This window comes from Panthera pardus, unplaced genomic scaffold (genome assembly GCF_024362965.1).
Source record: "Panthera pardus isolate Hobbes unplaced genomic scaffold, ASM2436296v1 HiC_scaffold_2, whole genome shotgun sequence".
Taxonomy (NCBI): Eukaryota; Metazoa; Chordata; class Mammalia; order Carnivora; family Felidae; genus Panthera; species Panthera pardus.
Window position 1 is genome coordinate 40,848,239 of NW_026526765.1, and position 17,806 is coordinate 40,866,044.

Sequence of the window (17,806 nt, forward strand, 5' to 3'; positions counted from 1 at the left end):
ACAGAATGACCATGACAGCTGGATGAAAGAGATGGAAGCGGTACATCCAGGATTGAGCATAAATAGGACCAGAAGAAGGCACAAGCAAGTGCACAAGAGGGCAGCCCAGAGCTCCAGTCATCACCATTCTTGTGCCAGCACCTTTCATCAGCTCACACCTATGGCTGCATGGGGGAATCCCGTGTTGCCAGCTGATGGAGGAACAAAACACCTGAGCGTGGTTCACAGATGAGCCAGCTTCATCCTACGGATGCGTGATGAAAACAGACTCCAACCGCACCATAGCTCCTCTTAGTGGTGGCCATGAAAACCACTAGCAAGGGCAAGTCCTCCAAATGGATAGGACTTTGGGTGGAACACCTAGCCATCTACTTTACACAAAGAGAAGTGGCCTGAGAGTCAAATAAATAAAGACCGATAAAGAGTGGCAAATGGCCTGGCCAGATGGTCAAGAGCCTAGAATGCGAAAGATTGAAAGAGTAGGAACGAGGAAGTCTGGGATTGATGCAGGAAGCGGGAAAATCTTTATATTGCATGTTAATGTCCACCAAAAAAACATCCACCACAGACTATGCATTAAACAACCAGACAGACAGTGACTTGGCCACTTGACATTAGCCAGCTTCTGTCATCTGCCACAACAGGCTCATGATGTTGGCACAACAGGCTCATGATGAGGTAGCCATGGTGGCGGGGTGGAGTCTATGCATGCACCCAACAGTCCGGGTTCCTTCCCTCTTACCAAGGCTTTCCTAGTTACTGCTACTGCTGAATGCCCAACATGTCTCCAACAGAGTCCGACACCAATCCCTAATATGTTACTATCCCTTGAAGAGACGCCAACTGTCCATTTGGTGGTGAGCCGACTTCAATGAAACCCTTTCTCTTTAGAATTGTCAGTGATTCATTTCCACAAAAATAGACACATGTTCTGAGTATATATTTATCTTTCTTGACTCAGATAGCGCTATCATCTGAAAAGCTCATGGAGTGTTTAATCCACAAATAAGGGATGCCAAATAACATCACATCAAAGACATGCCCTATACTCCAAGGAAGGTGTGGTAATGGGCCCAAGACAATAGGATCCACTGGCACATCATATACTATGTCGCTGAAAGTGAGGGCTTGACAGTGTAGGAACAACCTGACGTTGTTCTTTAAATTAAAGCTCTTTAAACACCTCCTGCTGTGTCTCCGGGAAGTATAATGTATGGGTCTGGGAACAAGAAGTAGATAGGAGTGGCCTTGTTCACCATCACTCTCAGTGTCCCACTTGAGAGATTTGTGTTCCCATCCCCATAAGCCAGAAATCTATGGTTTCAAAGCACCTGGCTTCCACAGGTGAATGTTTCCACCAGGGAACACAGCAAGATTCTCTGTGTATAATAAGCTATAGCTGCTGCCTGGACATTTCAGTCTCATTATATCAGGGAGCTAGCAGGCAAGAAGAGTCATCTCTAATCTGATGGGTAATTGACGCTCAGTCATCAGAAGCAGGCAGAACTACTGTTATACAGGGCGTTTACAGAGGAATACGTGGGCACCCATGTGGTTCTATTGGATGCCTCTTGGAACTATTTTGGCAGTAAATAATAAAGCAGTTACCTGTCTTGAGAAGAGTGTGTTGACAAAAGCTCAGACCCCTCAGGGGTAAAGGCCTTAGTTGCACCATCAGATAGCCACTGGGACTAGCAGAGACAACAGTTGAGGGTACAGGAATCGACAAATAAGGAGGAACATGAAGATTATCACCCAGGCACTATTCCCAGGATTTACATAAACAAGTGGATCCAAGTGATACAAGGTGTGGACGGCGGTGGATTCTGTGATGCACTACCCTCCAGACATAAAGGCCTTTCTACCCTGGCTGCTATGAACCTTGCTGGTAGAGAGCCCCCAGCATCTTCAAAACTCTCCTCAAGGTCAGTTCCATTGGCACTGCATCGCAAGTGGAATTTTCTCTCCTCCCATTCCAGTTCCCTTCCATTCCTCAAATGTTGATCCTAAGAACAGTCCTTAATAAGGAAGGCTCCTGCATGTTTCTCTCCACCTTAGATTCTGCTTCCTGAGGCACACGATCTGCAATGTCTGCTTCTCTGTTCCTACAACACTCTGTATATTCCCTTATTCTAGGATTCACCATGTTGTACTGAAATTACTTGTTTATTCGTCTATCTCCTGAACTATTCCCTGAGTTTCCTATGACCAGGAGTCATCTCTTTTTTATCTCTCCCTCTCCAATATCTCACACCGACTGACACACAGGTGGTATCTTAGGTTTCGTTGGTAGTTCATTGAGATCCCCTTTAAAAGGTTCATATACCCATCCTCCAGCTGCTTAACTGGAGTTTCAGTGAAATTATACCCCCTGCCCTAGAGGGCAACCTATGGTCATTGACTGATTGAAACAGACGTATCAAATACGTAGAGCTCTGAGTTGCTATTCATATCCCAGAGCCCTTTCTGGGATCAGGCCGATATTAGATCAATTAAAACCAGATCTTTGCTTAGTTTCTTCTCCTGCCTTATCCTGCTTCCCTCCTTTCTTACAGTTCTTTCCTGGTCACCTCACTCAGTAATTTACTTGCACAAGAATCTCCGCCCATGCTGCTCTTTTTAGGGAATCCAATCTAAAGTAAGTAGAAAACAAGCATTTATTGAACCAAAAGACACTAACCCGGGAGACCCTCATTTTATAGTTGAGTAAACTCAGGCCTAGAGAAGCTTAGGGACTTACGTAGAGTCAACAGTTACTTCAAAACAGAGCGAAGACAAAAACCAAGCATTCCCCACCACCAATCCAGTGTTTTCACTAAGATGCAAAGCTCTTACAGAGATGAATCTGATCTCTACACACTTTTTCAGATACGTATAAGCACTCTTCTCTCTAGTTAAAAACAGCCATTAATAATGAAATAATAATTCCATAAAACCAGATTGTAGCAATAAGGTTGTAGAGACGAAACAATTTATTACAAACCCACTAGCTATCCCACTTGGTGTATATAGTCCTGGAATTTCTCATTACGAATCCCCTTACTCTCATTTTTGACTGACTTAGAGGCTGTATTGTTAAGTTTTCAAAGCCAGGAAATGTTTTCTAAATCATAAAATCTACTGCTGAGAATGACTAAGTAATGTTCTATTTTCCCACGGCTCACCTCCCTGGCACTAAATCAATTCCAGGCTCAGCGGGTGGCTAGAAATTTCCATGACCTCAAGGGAAAAAACGAGGAATCGGGTTTAAGACTTCTGGTTTGACAGCCTGGAACCAGTTGTGTCCTCACATATCTCCAAATGGGCTCCAACTTTTGTGGCTCTTAGTTAGTGCCTCAAAATAATAGTAAAAAGCAAATCAAAGCACAAGAAATTCTAGAAAGAGAAAGGTGATCTCCACCTGCAGTGAAGGAAAAGCTGTGACTTCAGCATTACATGTGTATGGCAAATCAAAGTGAACAAAAATCAGAGCAACTTCCTGGTTTTATGTGCTTGTATAAAAGGTGAAATGGTTGAATGGAAGCCAAAGATTGGCAGTCAGGTGGGTAAAAGACTTTTCAGGAAAAATAAACATTGATATTTCTCTATAATTTCCCCCAAGAAGATGATTATTTGATTCATTTTTCTCTACCTTAGAAATGGCTCCCATTTCTTTTTCCAAACTACAGCTTTCTGTTTTTCTTGTTTGGCTTTGGTGTTGTTTAGGGATTTCTGATTTATTATTTATTGGGTACCTCCTATGTGCCAGTGCTATCAGGAGTCGGAGGTAGGAAATTACTAAGACCAAAGGGCTTGCAGACTATCAGAAGAGAAAGCTGCCAAAAAGAAGAATATATCCAACCCAGGTGAGAGTAGAAAGTTGGTACATCGGCAACTTGTTTTTATGAAGAAAGGAGCAATCTGCCCATAAAGTGTCTCTCCCTGGCAGATTTAAGTGCCCACCCTGCATGAACTTATGCTGCCCACAAATATACCAAATGCTCGATTGGTCCTGGGTGTTTGAAGGTGAATGACGTAACTGCCAGTCAAGCAATTACATCGGCTTGATTATTACTTGGGAAATGTAGACTGCAACAGAGACACTCAGCCTAGTCAAGGGGGATGAACGAAAGGTGTTTCCAGCAGGCAGGAAGATGGCTTCCAGAAAGACCTAATGAGGGACAGGCGAGAGAAAGAGGAGAGAAACAAGGGGGAGGAATAGGAGACAAAGAGACCAGTGACTACAAGGAACCAAAGGTCCAACCTGGCTGAGCACAGAGAGGGGAGCAGCCAGGCAAAAACTACAGACATATGAGGGGGTAAATGTCAGAGGGCGCCTGCTGCTGTGTCCAGCTGAAAGGCCATCCCTGAACTTTCAATTTGAAATGGCTACTCCTTGAGGCGCCTGACTGGCTCAGTTGGTTAAGAGCCAGACTCTTGATTTAGGCTCAGGTCATGATCTCATGGTTCGTGATATCGAGCCCTGCTTTGGGCTCTGTGCTGAGCAGACCCTACTTGGGATTCTCTTATCTGCTGTCTCTGCCCTTCCCCTGCTCATGCTCTCTCTCTTCAAATAAATAAAGAAACTTAACGACAACAACAAAAATAAAGTGGCTAATCCTTCTGAGGCCCCTACATCACGTCTAGTTACCTTCTTTATTTGTTTCCTGGGTTATTATCCAGCTCCAACCACACCACCCCAAACAGAATGTGAACTTTTGAGGGCAGGACCCTTGCTAGTCTTGGTCACTGCTCAATCCTCTGTACCTACAAGAGTGCCCAGCACATAGTAAGCACTCGATAAATGATGGCTTTGTAAGCCAAGGCAAGAGTTCAGACTCTATCCAAAAAAAAGCCCTAAAGGGACCAAACAGGGAAATGATTGCAATTTAGATGATTTTGGCTGAAGCACAGAAAATGGGCTCAAAGGGATAGTGGGGAGCAGACAGGGGAGAAGTGGGTGGGTTCAAGAAATATTTAAAAAGCTAGATTGTCCAGGGAAAGGGAGAGGACATCCGGTTAACCTAGATTAATTTTGAGATTTCTGCCTGGATATCCCCTTACTGAGAGGGGGACCCTGAGAGAGAAGAAACCACAAAAACAAACTTCTCGGCTAGAGCATTTGCGTTTCACAGAGTCCTAAGATGAGGTGGTAGGAGGAGGGTTGACATTACAAAGCAGCTCTTCCTCACACTGACCCTGTGAAGGGGGTCACTGCACTTGAACAGGAAAGCCACACTTTAACCCCCAGATCTGCTCTGGGGAATCTCTGCACTGCCTTACTGTGGCATTGACGTTGCACGCTTTATGAAACGTTAAGTTGGATACTTATTCAAGAGACAACTAACTGTCCTAACCATCCGGAGCACGCTAAGAAAGAAGACAACTTCCAAGTATGAAATAACTTAGCTCCAACATCTAACATGCCTGAGAGGTGCAACCTCCTTTGTTCATTGAATGCAAACCCCAACAAGGGGTGGGGGGGTTCTACCTCTCTTCCACAAAGCTCAGGTCCGCTAACACATAAGCTGGGACAGGAAGTCAAGGTCTACCAGGAAGAGGTATTTTCTCCATGGCTGCAGGATAGGTGGTTGTTTAGTGGGCTGGGGGGTGAGGGGGGCCCCTGGCACCACATCTCTATGCTAAATGTGTTGCTGGCACTGTAAGAGGCGGGGAAAGAGTGGAGAGTAGGCCCAGGGCCACTGTGTAGCTGCCAATCTTGGGTTTCCGGGTGGGGTCAGAGCAATCCACAGTCGTGGAATTCTTGCTGTTGTAGAACAGGATCCACCAGGTTCTCACTTTTCATTCATTCCCCAAACATTAGTCACTATGCCAACTGCTCAGGTTGCAAAGAGAAAACCAGCACGTAGCCTGCCCTCGGCTACTCTCAGGGCAGCATTCTCCACGCCTGCTTGCCATAGGGTCGCACAGGCTGTGTCCTGCACGACGCCAGGGGGAGCTATTCCTATAGACTCTGTCGCTTCCACAGCACCCCTGAAATGAAGTAGTGAGGCAGTCCTGGTCCCTAGCTGGGCGCCGATTGAGCTGACAACTCCCTCCTTAGTGACATAGCTCCCATGTCCTATCCTGGATGCACCACACGTGGCCCTTATGCATGTCTGTGTTTGCTCTTTCACCTCCATTTCCTATTGCTGCTGCAGCAGACTACCTACCACAAATGTAGTGGCTTAATATGACACAGATTTATCGTCTGACAATTCTGGAGGCTAGTAGTCCAAGAAAGGTCTCACTGAGCTAAAATCGAGGTGTCTGCAGGGCTGCATTTCTTCTGGAGGCTCCGGGAGGGAATCTGTTTCCTTGCCTTTTGCAGCTTCCAGAGACTGCCACGTTTCTTGGCTTGTGGCCCCAGCCAGCCATCACCTCCGCTTCCAACATATCAGCTTCTCTGTCTTATGATATGATCACATCTGCAAAGTTCCTTTTGCCATGCAAAGCAACATATTCTACGTTCTGGGAATTAAGATGTGAACTTCTTTGGAGAGCCATTATTCTGCCTTCCACAGTCCCTGGGTACATTCTGTCATTCAGTTGCTCGTATTTATTGAGCACTGTCATTTGTAGGTACTCGACTAAGTGCTGGGAATGCAGAGGTGAATAAAGCAGTAGCATTGGGAAGGGCCCCAGAAGCAGAGGTTATGACTTTTGTTTGTGCTTTGTAAGGCCTATACAGCTCTATTTTAAAAATATTATATATATGTATATATATATGCGTATATATATACATATATATACGTATATACATACGTACATATATGCATATATATACGTATATATACATACATATATGCATATATATATACGTATATATACACATACATATATACATATATATATGCTGTATATATATATACTATATATATATAAAAGTTATATATATACTATATATACATAAAAGATATATATATAGTATACTACATATATATAAAAGTTATATATATATATAAACTATATATATATGTTTGTTTATTTTTGAGAGAGAGAGGCCACGTGCATGCAGGAGGTGCAGAGAGAGGGAAAGAGAGAATCCCAAGCAGGCTCTGCACTGCCAGCTCAGAGCCCAATGCGGGGCTCAAACTCATGAATCATGAGATCGTGACTTCAGCTGAAATCAAGAGTTGGATGCTTAACCAACTGAGCCACTCAGGCGCCCATATATATTATATACTATATATTATAATATAATATATAATATAATACATATAATATAATTATATATTATGACATATCATATATTATATAGTATATAATATATATTATATAGTATATAATATATACCATATATATTATATAGTATATAATATATAGTATATAATATATATTATATAGTATATAATATATACCATATATATTATATAGTATATAATATATAGTATATAATATATATAATATATAATGTTTATTTATTTTTGAGAGAGAAAGCACGAGCAGGGGAGGGGCGAGAGGGAGAGGGGGACAGAGGATTGGAAGTGGGCTCTGTGACGGCAGCAGTGAGCCCAGTGTGGGGCTCCAATTCACAAACCGTGAGATCATGACCTGAGCTGAAGTTAGTCGCTTAACCAACTGAGCCACCCAGGCGCACCCATTTTTTTAAATATTAATTAAGATATTTTAAATGAAAGAGACTGTAATCAAACACCTGAACTCTTTGGTCTCCCTGCGCAAATCAGCTGATCAGGCAGCCCCGGGACCTATTCAGCACAGCAACCATAAGTGCGGTTGGGTGTTCTAGCCCCACGGTTCACCTCTCCGGGTCACCTCCTGCCGCACCAGCTGTTGCTTGCCTCACCAGGACACACTGGCCGGGGGCAGCATTTGGGTTCGGGCACCCCAGCTTCAGGTAGAAATGGCAACGTGGAGAAAAAAAGAAAAAAAGAAATGGTAAAGCGTGGTGCCAAGATATCCACTGTGGAGCCAGAAGACAATATTAGGACTTCGCAGGTTGTCTTGTTCTATAAAAGTAAGAATTGAGACTTTATGCGTGTCTAGTTTACAGACTGATGGGCATCTTGTCTCAGTCGTCTGTGTGAGACCAGCCACATGCCTCACTTGCTGGGTACTCGAGTCTCCCTGGGTGGGCAGCGGGAATCCTACAATGCGTTGACACCGAATGGCCTCATCCTCTTTCCCATTCAGTGACACACCGCACACAGATCTGCAAACCTTCACTAAAAGGATCAGTCGCTTTTGACAATTCCTGCAAATAAGCCATAGATGAAAAATATATGGAAATAACGCAAGGGCCAGTAACGCAAAGGAACTGGAAGTGCTGGTGCTTTCTCCTCTTCCTGTTCAAGCTCTTCATCAGCGCTGGTATGAGGTCAAAGCAATAATACTCTAACGAGATCTGATAAGAAGGTAGTCAAACATGAGAAATTATTGGGGCACCTGGGTGGCTCAGTCGGTTGAAGTGCCGATTTTGGCTCAGGACATGATCTCGCTGTCTGTGTGTTCAAGCCCTGTGTCAGGCTCTGTGCTGACAGTATGGAGCCTGCTTTGGATCCTGTGTCTCCCTCTCTCTCTGCTCTCCCCCCACTCACATTCTGTCTGTCTCTCTCTCTCTCCCAAAAATGAACTAAACATTAAAAAAAAAGAGAAATTATTGAACTATTTCCTATTTGGGTCTAGTGTTAAGTGTATATTGTACCTTGAGAAAGTAGGTGGTGACAGTAGGACTGATATTTGATTTGCAAATAGAGATACCCTATATGCTAAAAGATATCCTTACCACGACAGTATGTTTATCAGACAAAGTGGCTCCCTGTGGTGGGGACACTCTCCAAGCTGAGGACATATCCCAGTGTCCCCCAGGGACTGAGAAAAGTTCACCTAAATCTTTGACAGGGAGAGTCTTCAAAGCAACAGCCTGAATTATCCAAGGAAGTAAGGAAGAAACCTGAAATCAGATCACATATCTAGCTACTCAAAAAATATTCTTCCAAGTGCCCCAAAGTAGCTTTGGATGAGACCCCAGTCTCCAATATTTGTCTTGCAATCAGAGCTATGGATGAAGAACAGTATATATGCTGACAGTACAGTTGTCCCCCCCCCCCCAAATCTACAATTTCAGTTATCCGTGGTCAACCATGGTCCAGAAGCTGACGATCCTCCTTCTGACATATCCTTGGAAGAGCAATAGAAACCTAAAGCTATGTCACAAGGCTGACATCATTCACCCAGCTTCATCTCCTCACATAGGCATTTTATTATATCACAGCATCACAAGAAGGGTGAGAGCAGTACAGTAAGATATCTTAAGAGAGTGAGATCACATTCATACAACGTTTAATATGGTATATTTTTACAACTGTTCTATTTTCTTGTTTTTGGTGATCTCCTACTATGCCTAATTTATAAATTAGACTTTACCATAGGTATGTATTATAGGAAAAGACATAGTACATATAGGGTTTGGTACTATCTGTGATTTCAGGCATTCACTGAGGGTCTTAGAATGTGTCTCCCACGGATAAGGGGGAGCTACTGTCTACGCTATGGAATTCTCTTTTTTTTAAGTGTATTTACGAGGAGGAGGAGTTAAATGCAGAGAGGCATGGAGACCTTGAGCTTGTCACGTCCCTGAAATGCAGCTAGATCAGCACCAAACCATTTTTGAACACCGAGGAGATTGATCTGAGGATTAACACAACAATTTGCATAACTTGAGCCACAGAACTCCACAGGTACGCGGTGCGCGGTGCGGAGAGGTGAACAGGAGCGGGGGAGAGAAAAGCCATGGATGGTAAGCAGCTGCTTTTGCGGAGAGGGGACAGAGACAAAGAGAAAGGAAGGAGAGTGCGGTGCATCGGGATTGTGCAAGAGAAGCACTCTTTAGAAAGCAGCTGGAGAGAAAGAGAAAGAGTGAAAACACTCACAGGGGGCTGAACAAGAAATCTGTTCTCCCAATCCACTGACGGGAAGAAAGGAGAGGGTTTCAATACCGCCAGGATTCTATAAACAGTGGAGTGCAGAGTCTGAAGTTCTGAAGCTCAGTGCACGCAGCGGGGTCTGAGGGGTCCGTGTGCCACCCGGAGAGAAGTGGTTCCCCCGATTGGAGTGCATTTGGTAGAGGCTACACGGCCTCCACACAGGCAAAGATCTGAGTGGACCCCGGAGAGCAGCCACGTTTGCTGGGATTGGGACAAAGATGACAGAGTGCGGTGAAACCTGGCAATGGCTGTGTGTTGTGATTTGCCATAATCTCTGAATCTTTGCCACTTCACAATTGCACGAATATTTTCTGGGGCAAGCCGGCACCCAGCCATTGCTCAGTGAGACCTTCTCCAGAGAGTTAGCCAGGGTCCAAGCAGTGGGGGTCTCTGAAGTGTGGGGTTTTTTTTCTTTTTAAAACTTTTTTTCTTTAATGTTTAGTTTTGAGAGAGAGAGAGAGAGAGAGAGAGAGCGAGCACAAGCAGGGGAGGGGCAGAGAAAGAAGGAGACACAGAATCTGAAGCAGGCTCCAGGCTTCGAGCTGTCAGCACAGAGCCCGACGTGGGGCTTGAACTCATGAACTGTGAGATCATGACCTGAGCCAAATTCAGATGCTTAACTGACTGAGCCACCCAGGTGCTCCTGAAGTGTGGGGTTTTTGAAACACAGCCCCATCTGAGATAAAATTCTGGAGGGAGGTGCCACTTGGCAGGTGGACATACTTATATCAGACAAACTAGATTTTAAAATGAAGACTGTAACAAGAGATGAAGGGCATTATATCATAATTAAAGGGTCTATGCTCCAAAAGGAACTAAAAATTGTAAATATTTATGCCCCCAATGTGGAGGAACCCAAATACATAAATCAATTAATCAGAAACAATGAAATTCATTCATGATAATACCATAATAGCAGGGGACTTCAACACCCCACTTACAGCAACGGACAGAACATCTGAGCAGAAAATCAACAAGGAAACAATGGCTTCGAATGACACACTGGACCACAGAGACTTAATAGATGTATTCAGAACACTTCATCCGAAAGCAGCAGAATACACATTCTTCTCAAGTGCATATGGGACATTCTCCAGAAGTAACCACATACTGGGTCACAAATCAGCCCTCAACAAGTACAAAAAGTTGGAGATCATACCTTGTGAATTTTCAGACCACAACGTTATGAAACTAGAAATCAACCACAAGAAAAACCATGGAAAGACCATGAATACTTGGAGATTAAAGAACATCCTACTAAAGAATGAATGAGTTAACCAAGAAATTAAAGAGAAATTTAAAAAGTACATGGAAGCCAATGAAAATAAAAACATGACAGCCCTAAATCTCTGGGATACACCAAAGGTGCTCATAACAGGGAAGTATATAGCAATCCAGACCTTCCTAAAGAAGGAAGAAAGGTCTCAAATAGACAATCTAGCTTTACACATAAAAGAGCTGGAAAAAGAACAGCAAATAAAGCCCAAAACCAGCAGCAAAAGGGGAATAATAAAGATTAGAGCAGAAATCAATGATATCAAAATCACAAAAACAGTAGAACACATCAATGAAACCAGGAGCTGGTTCTTCGAAAGAATTAACAAAATTGATAAGCCCCTAGCCAGACTGATCAAAAAGAAAAAAGGAAGGACCCAAATAAATAAAATCATGAATGAAAGAGGAGAGATCACAACCAATACTGCTGAAATACAAACAATATTAAGAGAATATCAGGAGAAATTATATGCCAACAAATTGGGCAATCTGGAAGAAATGGACAGATTCCTAGAAACATATAAACTACCTTAAGTGAAACAGGAAGAAGTAGAAAATTTGAACAGACCCATAACCAGTAAAGAAATTGAATCAGTAATCAAAAATCTCCCAACAAACAGGAGTCCAGGGCCGGATGGCTTTCCAGGGGAATTCTACCACACATTTAAGGAAGAGTTAACACCTATCCTTTTGGAACTGTTTCCAAAAATAGAAATGTAAGGAAAACTCCCAAAATCATTCTATGAGGCCAGCATTACCTTGATTCCAAAACCAGACAAAGACCCCACTAAAAAGGAGAACTCCAGACCAATTTCCCCGAGAAACGTGGATGCAAACAAGAATCTCGATAAGATACTAGCCAACCGAATCCCAAGATAATTATAAGAATTATTCACCATGGTCAAGTGGGATTTATTACTGGGATTCAGGGCTGGTTCAATATCCACAAACCAATGTGGTACATCACAATAATAAAAGAAAGGATAAGAACCACATGATCCCCTCAATAGATGCAGAAAAAAAAACATTTAACAAAATACAGCACCCTTTCTTGATAAAAACCCCCAAGAAAGTAGGGATAGAAGGATCATACTTCAAAGTCACAAAGGCCATATAGAAAAGACCCCCCCCCCCACTTATATTATCCTTAATGGGAAAGAACTGAGAGCTTTCCCCTAAGTTCAAGAACATGACAGGGATGTCCACTCTCACCACTGTTATTCAACATAGTGTTGCAAATCCTAGCCTCAGCAATTAGAAAACACAAAGAAATAAAATGCATCCAAATTAGCAAGGAGGAAGTCAAACTTCCACTCTTCGCAGATGACATGATACTCTATGTGGAAAACCCAAAGGATTCCACCAAAAAAAAAATGCTAGAACTGATACATGAATTCAGCAAAGTCACAGAATATAAAATCAATGTACAAAAATCAGTTGTATTTCCAAACACCAATAATGAAGCATCAGAAAGAGAAATCAAGGAATTGATCCCATTTACAACTGCACCAAAACCCATAAAATACCTAGGAATAAACCTAACTAAAGAGGTGAAAAATCTATACACTGAAAACCATAGAAAGTTTATGAAAGAAATTGAAGAAGACACACACACACACACACACACACACACACACACACACACAAAGGAAAAACATTTCATGCTCATAGACTGGAAGAACAAATATTGTTAAAATGTCGATACTACCCAAAGCAATCTACATATTCAATGCAATCACTATCAAAATAACACCAGCATTCTTCATAGAGCTTGAACAAACAATCCTAAATTTGTATGGAACCAGAAAAGACCCTGAATAGCCAAAGCAATCCTGAAAATGAAAAGCAAAGCTGGAGACATCATAATTCTGGACTTCAAGCTGTGTGACAAAGCTTTAATCATCAAGACAGTATGGTACTGGCACAAAAACAGACACATAGATCAATGGAACAGAATAGAGAACCCAAAAATGGACCCACAAACATATGGTCAACTAATCTTTGACATAGCAGGAAGGAATATCCAATGAAAAATAGTCCCTTCAGCAAATGGTGTTGGAAAACTGGACAGTGGCACACAGAACGAACCTGGGCCACTTTCTTCCACCACACACAAAAATAAACTCAAAATGGATGATAGACCTAAATGTAAGACAGGGAGCCATCAAAATCCTAGAGGAGAAAACAGGCAACAACCTCTTTGACCTCGGCCACAGCAACTTCTTACTCGACATGTCTCTGGAGGCAAGGGGAGCAAAAACAAAAGTGAACTATTGGAACCTCATCAAGACAAAAAGCTTCTGTGTGGGGAAGGAAACAATCAGAAAACTAAAATGCAACTGATGGAATGGGAGAAGATGTTTGCAAATGACATATCAGAGAAAGGGTTAGTATCCCTATAAAGAGCTTATCAAACTCAACACCCAAAAAACAAATAATCCAGAGAACAAATGGGCAAAAGACATGAATAGACACTTTCAAAGAAGACATCCAGATGGCTAACAGACACGTGAAAAAATGCTCAACATCACTCATCATCAGGGAAATACAAGGAAATACAAACCAAAACCGCAATGAGATACGACCTCACGCCTGTCAGAATGGCTAAAATTAACAACTCAGGCAACAACAGATGTTGGTGAGGATGTGGAGAAAGGGGATCACTTTTGCATTGCTGGTGGGAATGCAAAGTGGTGCAGCCACTTTGGAGAACAGATGGAGGTTCCTCAAAAACTTAAAAATAGAACTACCCTCCAACCCAGCATTTGCACTACTAGGTATATATCCAAAGGATACAGGAGTGCTGATTCGAAGGGACACATGCACCCCAATGTTTATAGCAGTGCTAGTGACAATAGCCAAAGTATGGAATGAGCCCAAATGTTCACCGACTGACAAATGGATGAAGAAGATGTGGCATATATATATATATATATATAGAGAGAGAGAGAGAGAGAGAGAGAGACATATATGTCTATATATATATAATGGAATATTACTCAGCGATCAAAAAGAATGAAATTTCGCCATTTGCAACAACGTGGACAGAATTATGCTAAGCAAAATAAGTCACACAGAGAAAGACAAACACCATATGATTTCACTCACATGTGTAATTGAAGATACAAACGGATGAACATAAAGGAAGGGAAGCAAAAATAATATTAAAACAGGGGGGGAGACAAACCATAAGAGACTCTTAAATACAGAAAACAAACTGAGGGTTGATGGTGGGATGTTGGGTGGGGGGAAAGGCTAAGTGGGGAAGGGGAATTAAGGAGGACATTTGTTGGGATGAGCACTGGGGGTTATATGTAAGTGAGGAATCACTAAATTTTACTCATGAAATCATTAGTACACTGTATACTAACTAACTTGGATTTAAATTAAAAAGAAATAATAAAAAAAGTAAAGTTTATTTATTTTGAGAGAAAGAGTGCATGAGTGGGGAAGTGGCAGAGAGAGGGAGAGCATCCCAAGCAGGCTCCTGTGCTGTCAGCACCACACCCCAAGCGGGGCTTGATCCCAGGAACAGAACAGTGAGACCATGACCTGAGCCAAAGCAAGAGTCAGATACTCAGTGGACTGAGCTACCCAGGCACCCCATGGAATTCTTCAAGAAACATTCCCTATCCACATTCCGTACCCCTAAACAGGTATCTAATCCATAGGTTCTTAGCCTCATTCCCAAATCAATTGCATGGATGACAAAGAAAGATGCTAATCCGTAGAAAATGAGGGAAATGAGAATTACTGAGTAGTTCTTCGGCTGTGAATAAGTCTTATAGAGTATTTTCTTCAAGCCTCCCTGAAGAAGTGATTATCTCAATTCTACAGATGCAAAATTAAGACCTAGAGAAAGGAAAGTCACTTTCGCAAAGACATTCTGGGAACATATGATAGCACCCAAGTTGAAGCCCATCTGACTCCAAAGCTTGGACTTACCATCCCCCTACCCCAACCACTGGATTACTGGCTTATCCCTGATCACCACCCAATCAGAACCATGCACTGCCCTCCCAGATCTCCCAGTTGTACAACTGGAACCCTCCCTCTCAAAGCCACATCAAAGCCTCAGTTACGCAGCCCTAGACCTCCAAGCCCAGGCCAATCCACCCTTCAGTCCTGGCAGGATTCAGGAAGGAGGGAGGAGGGTGGAGAGGAGGCGCTTGGAACAGAGCAACAAGGGTAAGAGGAGAGTGAAGTGTCCATACTCCAGATGCCATTACCGCTGCAACATTACTCTGAAGCGCCCAGTGAAATCACCAGGTGGTGTAGGCAGCAATGGCACTGTTTGCCTATTCTATGCCTAACATGCAGTAAATAAGCGTTCAGAATTTAATCCAAATCCTACAAAGAGATCCAAGGCCGTAGTTTTAGAATGTGTTATCTTTAAAAAGTCACAAAGGAAGTCTTTCATTGAACTAAATTAAATTTCAGGGAGCCATGGTGGGCGGGAAGGCCCAAGTGCAGGGCTCGGTTATGTAAAAAGTCTAAATAATCATGCTTTTATTAGTAATCCTTGACTTCTGGAAAGCGCAATGGAAGTGCAAAGCATTTCCAGTGAATGAGGTCCAGAAAATGTAGGCGGACTGGTGGAGGGACTTACAGAACAACAGGCCAGGCCAGCGACCAAAGAATTTCACGAGTTTAAGGCCCCAAACCCGGGCCGGTCCTGTGCAGCCCAGGACCCCTCACCCGGCCTGGGGAAGGCGCAGAGCCGCAAAGAAGCAGAAGGGAGGACGACAGGATTCGTTCGTCCCGCTCGTCCTAGTGCCGCCAGGAGTCCAACTCTGAAACCCCCCAGCGGCGGCGAGGGCCGCGCGGACCTCGGGAACAGCCCCCACCCCGGGGCTCCCCGGAACCAGCGGGGCCGGGCCGCGCGGGGCGGGAGCTGGAAGTTTCCCGCGGCCGCACGGCCACCACCGCGCAGGGCCGAGCCGTCTCCTCCCCGCCGCCCGGCTCGGGAAAGCCCAACCCGAGAGGCAGAGTCAGGGTCGCCGCGGGGTTTCCGGGACCCCCGGAGTCCGGGGAGAGCCCCCCGCGCGCCCTGGCCCCTGCTCGCCCACCCTCCGCTCACGGGCTCGGCGCGGCCGGCCGGGGAAGGAACCGGGAGGGGGAGTTAGGCGCGTACCTCCGAGCGCCCCGCGCGCCCCGCAGAGCCCCAGGCAGGCGGCGAGCAGGAAGAGGCGGCGGGCCCCGAGCCGCCCCATCCCGCCGCGGCGGCCCCGCGCCCGCGCTTACTCCCGGGCGGCCGCCCAGCTACCTGCGCCGCCCCCTCTCCGCCCGCGGCGGGGGCCCGCAGCCCGGCCGGGGGGCGCCGCCCCCAGCCAGCGCGGGGGCTGGGCCGGGGCGGGGAGCGCCATTTGCGACCTGCAGCTGTTGCGCCCCATCAGCGACAGGCCCGGCCCGACCTTCTCCCAGGCCGCTGGCGAAACCGAACGGGGCTGGTGCGGGGGCCCTGCGCCCATGCAGTCGTCGCGGGCAGAGGGCGCGTGCTCCCCCCACCCCCACCCCCCAGCCGGGCGACCTCTACGGCGGGGTGAAATGTGCAAGCAGGAGGTGGTGACAAAGGGAGGCTAGGGGAATTGGTAGTTAAGGAGGTGGGACTCTCACACCAGCCGTGAGGCAGACGGTTCCCCTGACCCGCCTGAGCTCCAGGACAGGGGGCGCGTTCTGCTTACTGCTGTGTCTTCAATGTATACCTGCTGCGCTGGCTCAAGCAAACGTGTGGGCCGAACGACTAAGAGTGGGAGGCGATAAGAGGACATAATCATTGCTTATCAAATGTGAGCCTCATTTGTATGAATGTTAAAGGACGGCCCGTCAAGTTATTTCATTGAAATTTTTGGAGCCACTATCAGAGGGAATAATCAAGGCCCAAGAGTCCTGGGTAGAAACTCTCCCCTTCTGATTTGGGGCCCATGCTCATAGAGAGGAAAAGCCTCCGCCCAGGTGTGAGGTTTCTGGTAAAACGGACTTGAGCAGAATCTGCCAAGAACGGGGTTTGACCAATAAAAGCAGGGGCCTTCTAGATCAACTTCTCTGGGTGGTGCGCTTCCCTGGCTGTGTTCTCGGCAACTAAGAAGTCTAACAAAATGCTAACGAATGTGCCACAGAGGCCATCAATGCTGGTGATATTTTGTTCCTAATCAAATTAAGGATGACTTCATATCCCCTTCCTTTCATTTTTTAGTTCTGTAATGAAGGGTTTTTTTTCCCTTTTTACAGCGTGGAATCCAATTTTGACCTTTTCGTCAGTAGACAATCTGTAATTTGTTTTGCTCTTGAACAGACATGTTTCTCCTGCTCAGCAGCCCTCCATTCTCCTGGCAGCCTCACCCTACTTCTCTCAGGGAACTGCTCTCTACTTCCTGCCCCTCCCTGGCACCCACCCCTGGCAGGATCCGTTCTACCCAAGTTGGAGGGGCAGCTTCTCATATAAATCAGCCCAGGGCTGAAGGGCCGGTTCGGCTCAGGCTGATATAGACATGCAGAATTTCTCCTGACAGCCTCAGGTACTCACATAAGTTTAACACATGGGCAGTGCACAACAAGATTCCCCTGAGAGGCCCCAGACTATTCATCGGTGTGCCCCAAAAGGC

At 44.9% G+C, this 17,806-nt stretch overlaps 1 protein-coding gene across 6 annotated transcripts in view; it reads right to left on the reverse strand.

Annotated features, from left to right (window-relative positions):
* Positions 1 to 16,621, reverse strand: part of LOC109275910 (chondroitin sulfate proteoglycan 4-like) — a 73,742-nt gene extending 57,121 nt beyond the window's left edge. For 4 of the 6 annotated variants that reach the window (XR_008423698.1, XR_008423699.1, XR_008423697.1 and 1 more), the window contains exon 1: positions 16,336 to 16,620. Coding sequence is in view for 3 of the 6 variants with exons in the window: in XM_053906991.1 (XP_053762966.1) it covers positions 16,336 to 16,414 (79 nt within the window). In the remaining 3 variants the exon portion in view is untranslated. Of the gene's footprint in view, positions 1 to 16,335 lie in introns of all 6 variants that reach the window. The other 2 variants (XM_019464342.2, XM_019464341.2) reach the window with 2 other exon arrangements.
* Between the last annotated feature and the right edge of the window lie 1,185 nt (positions 16,622 to 17,806).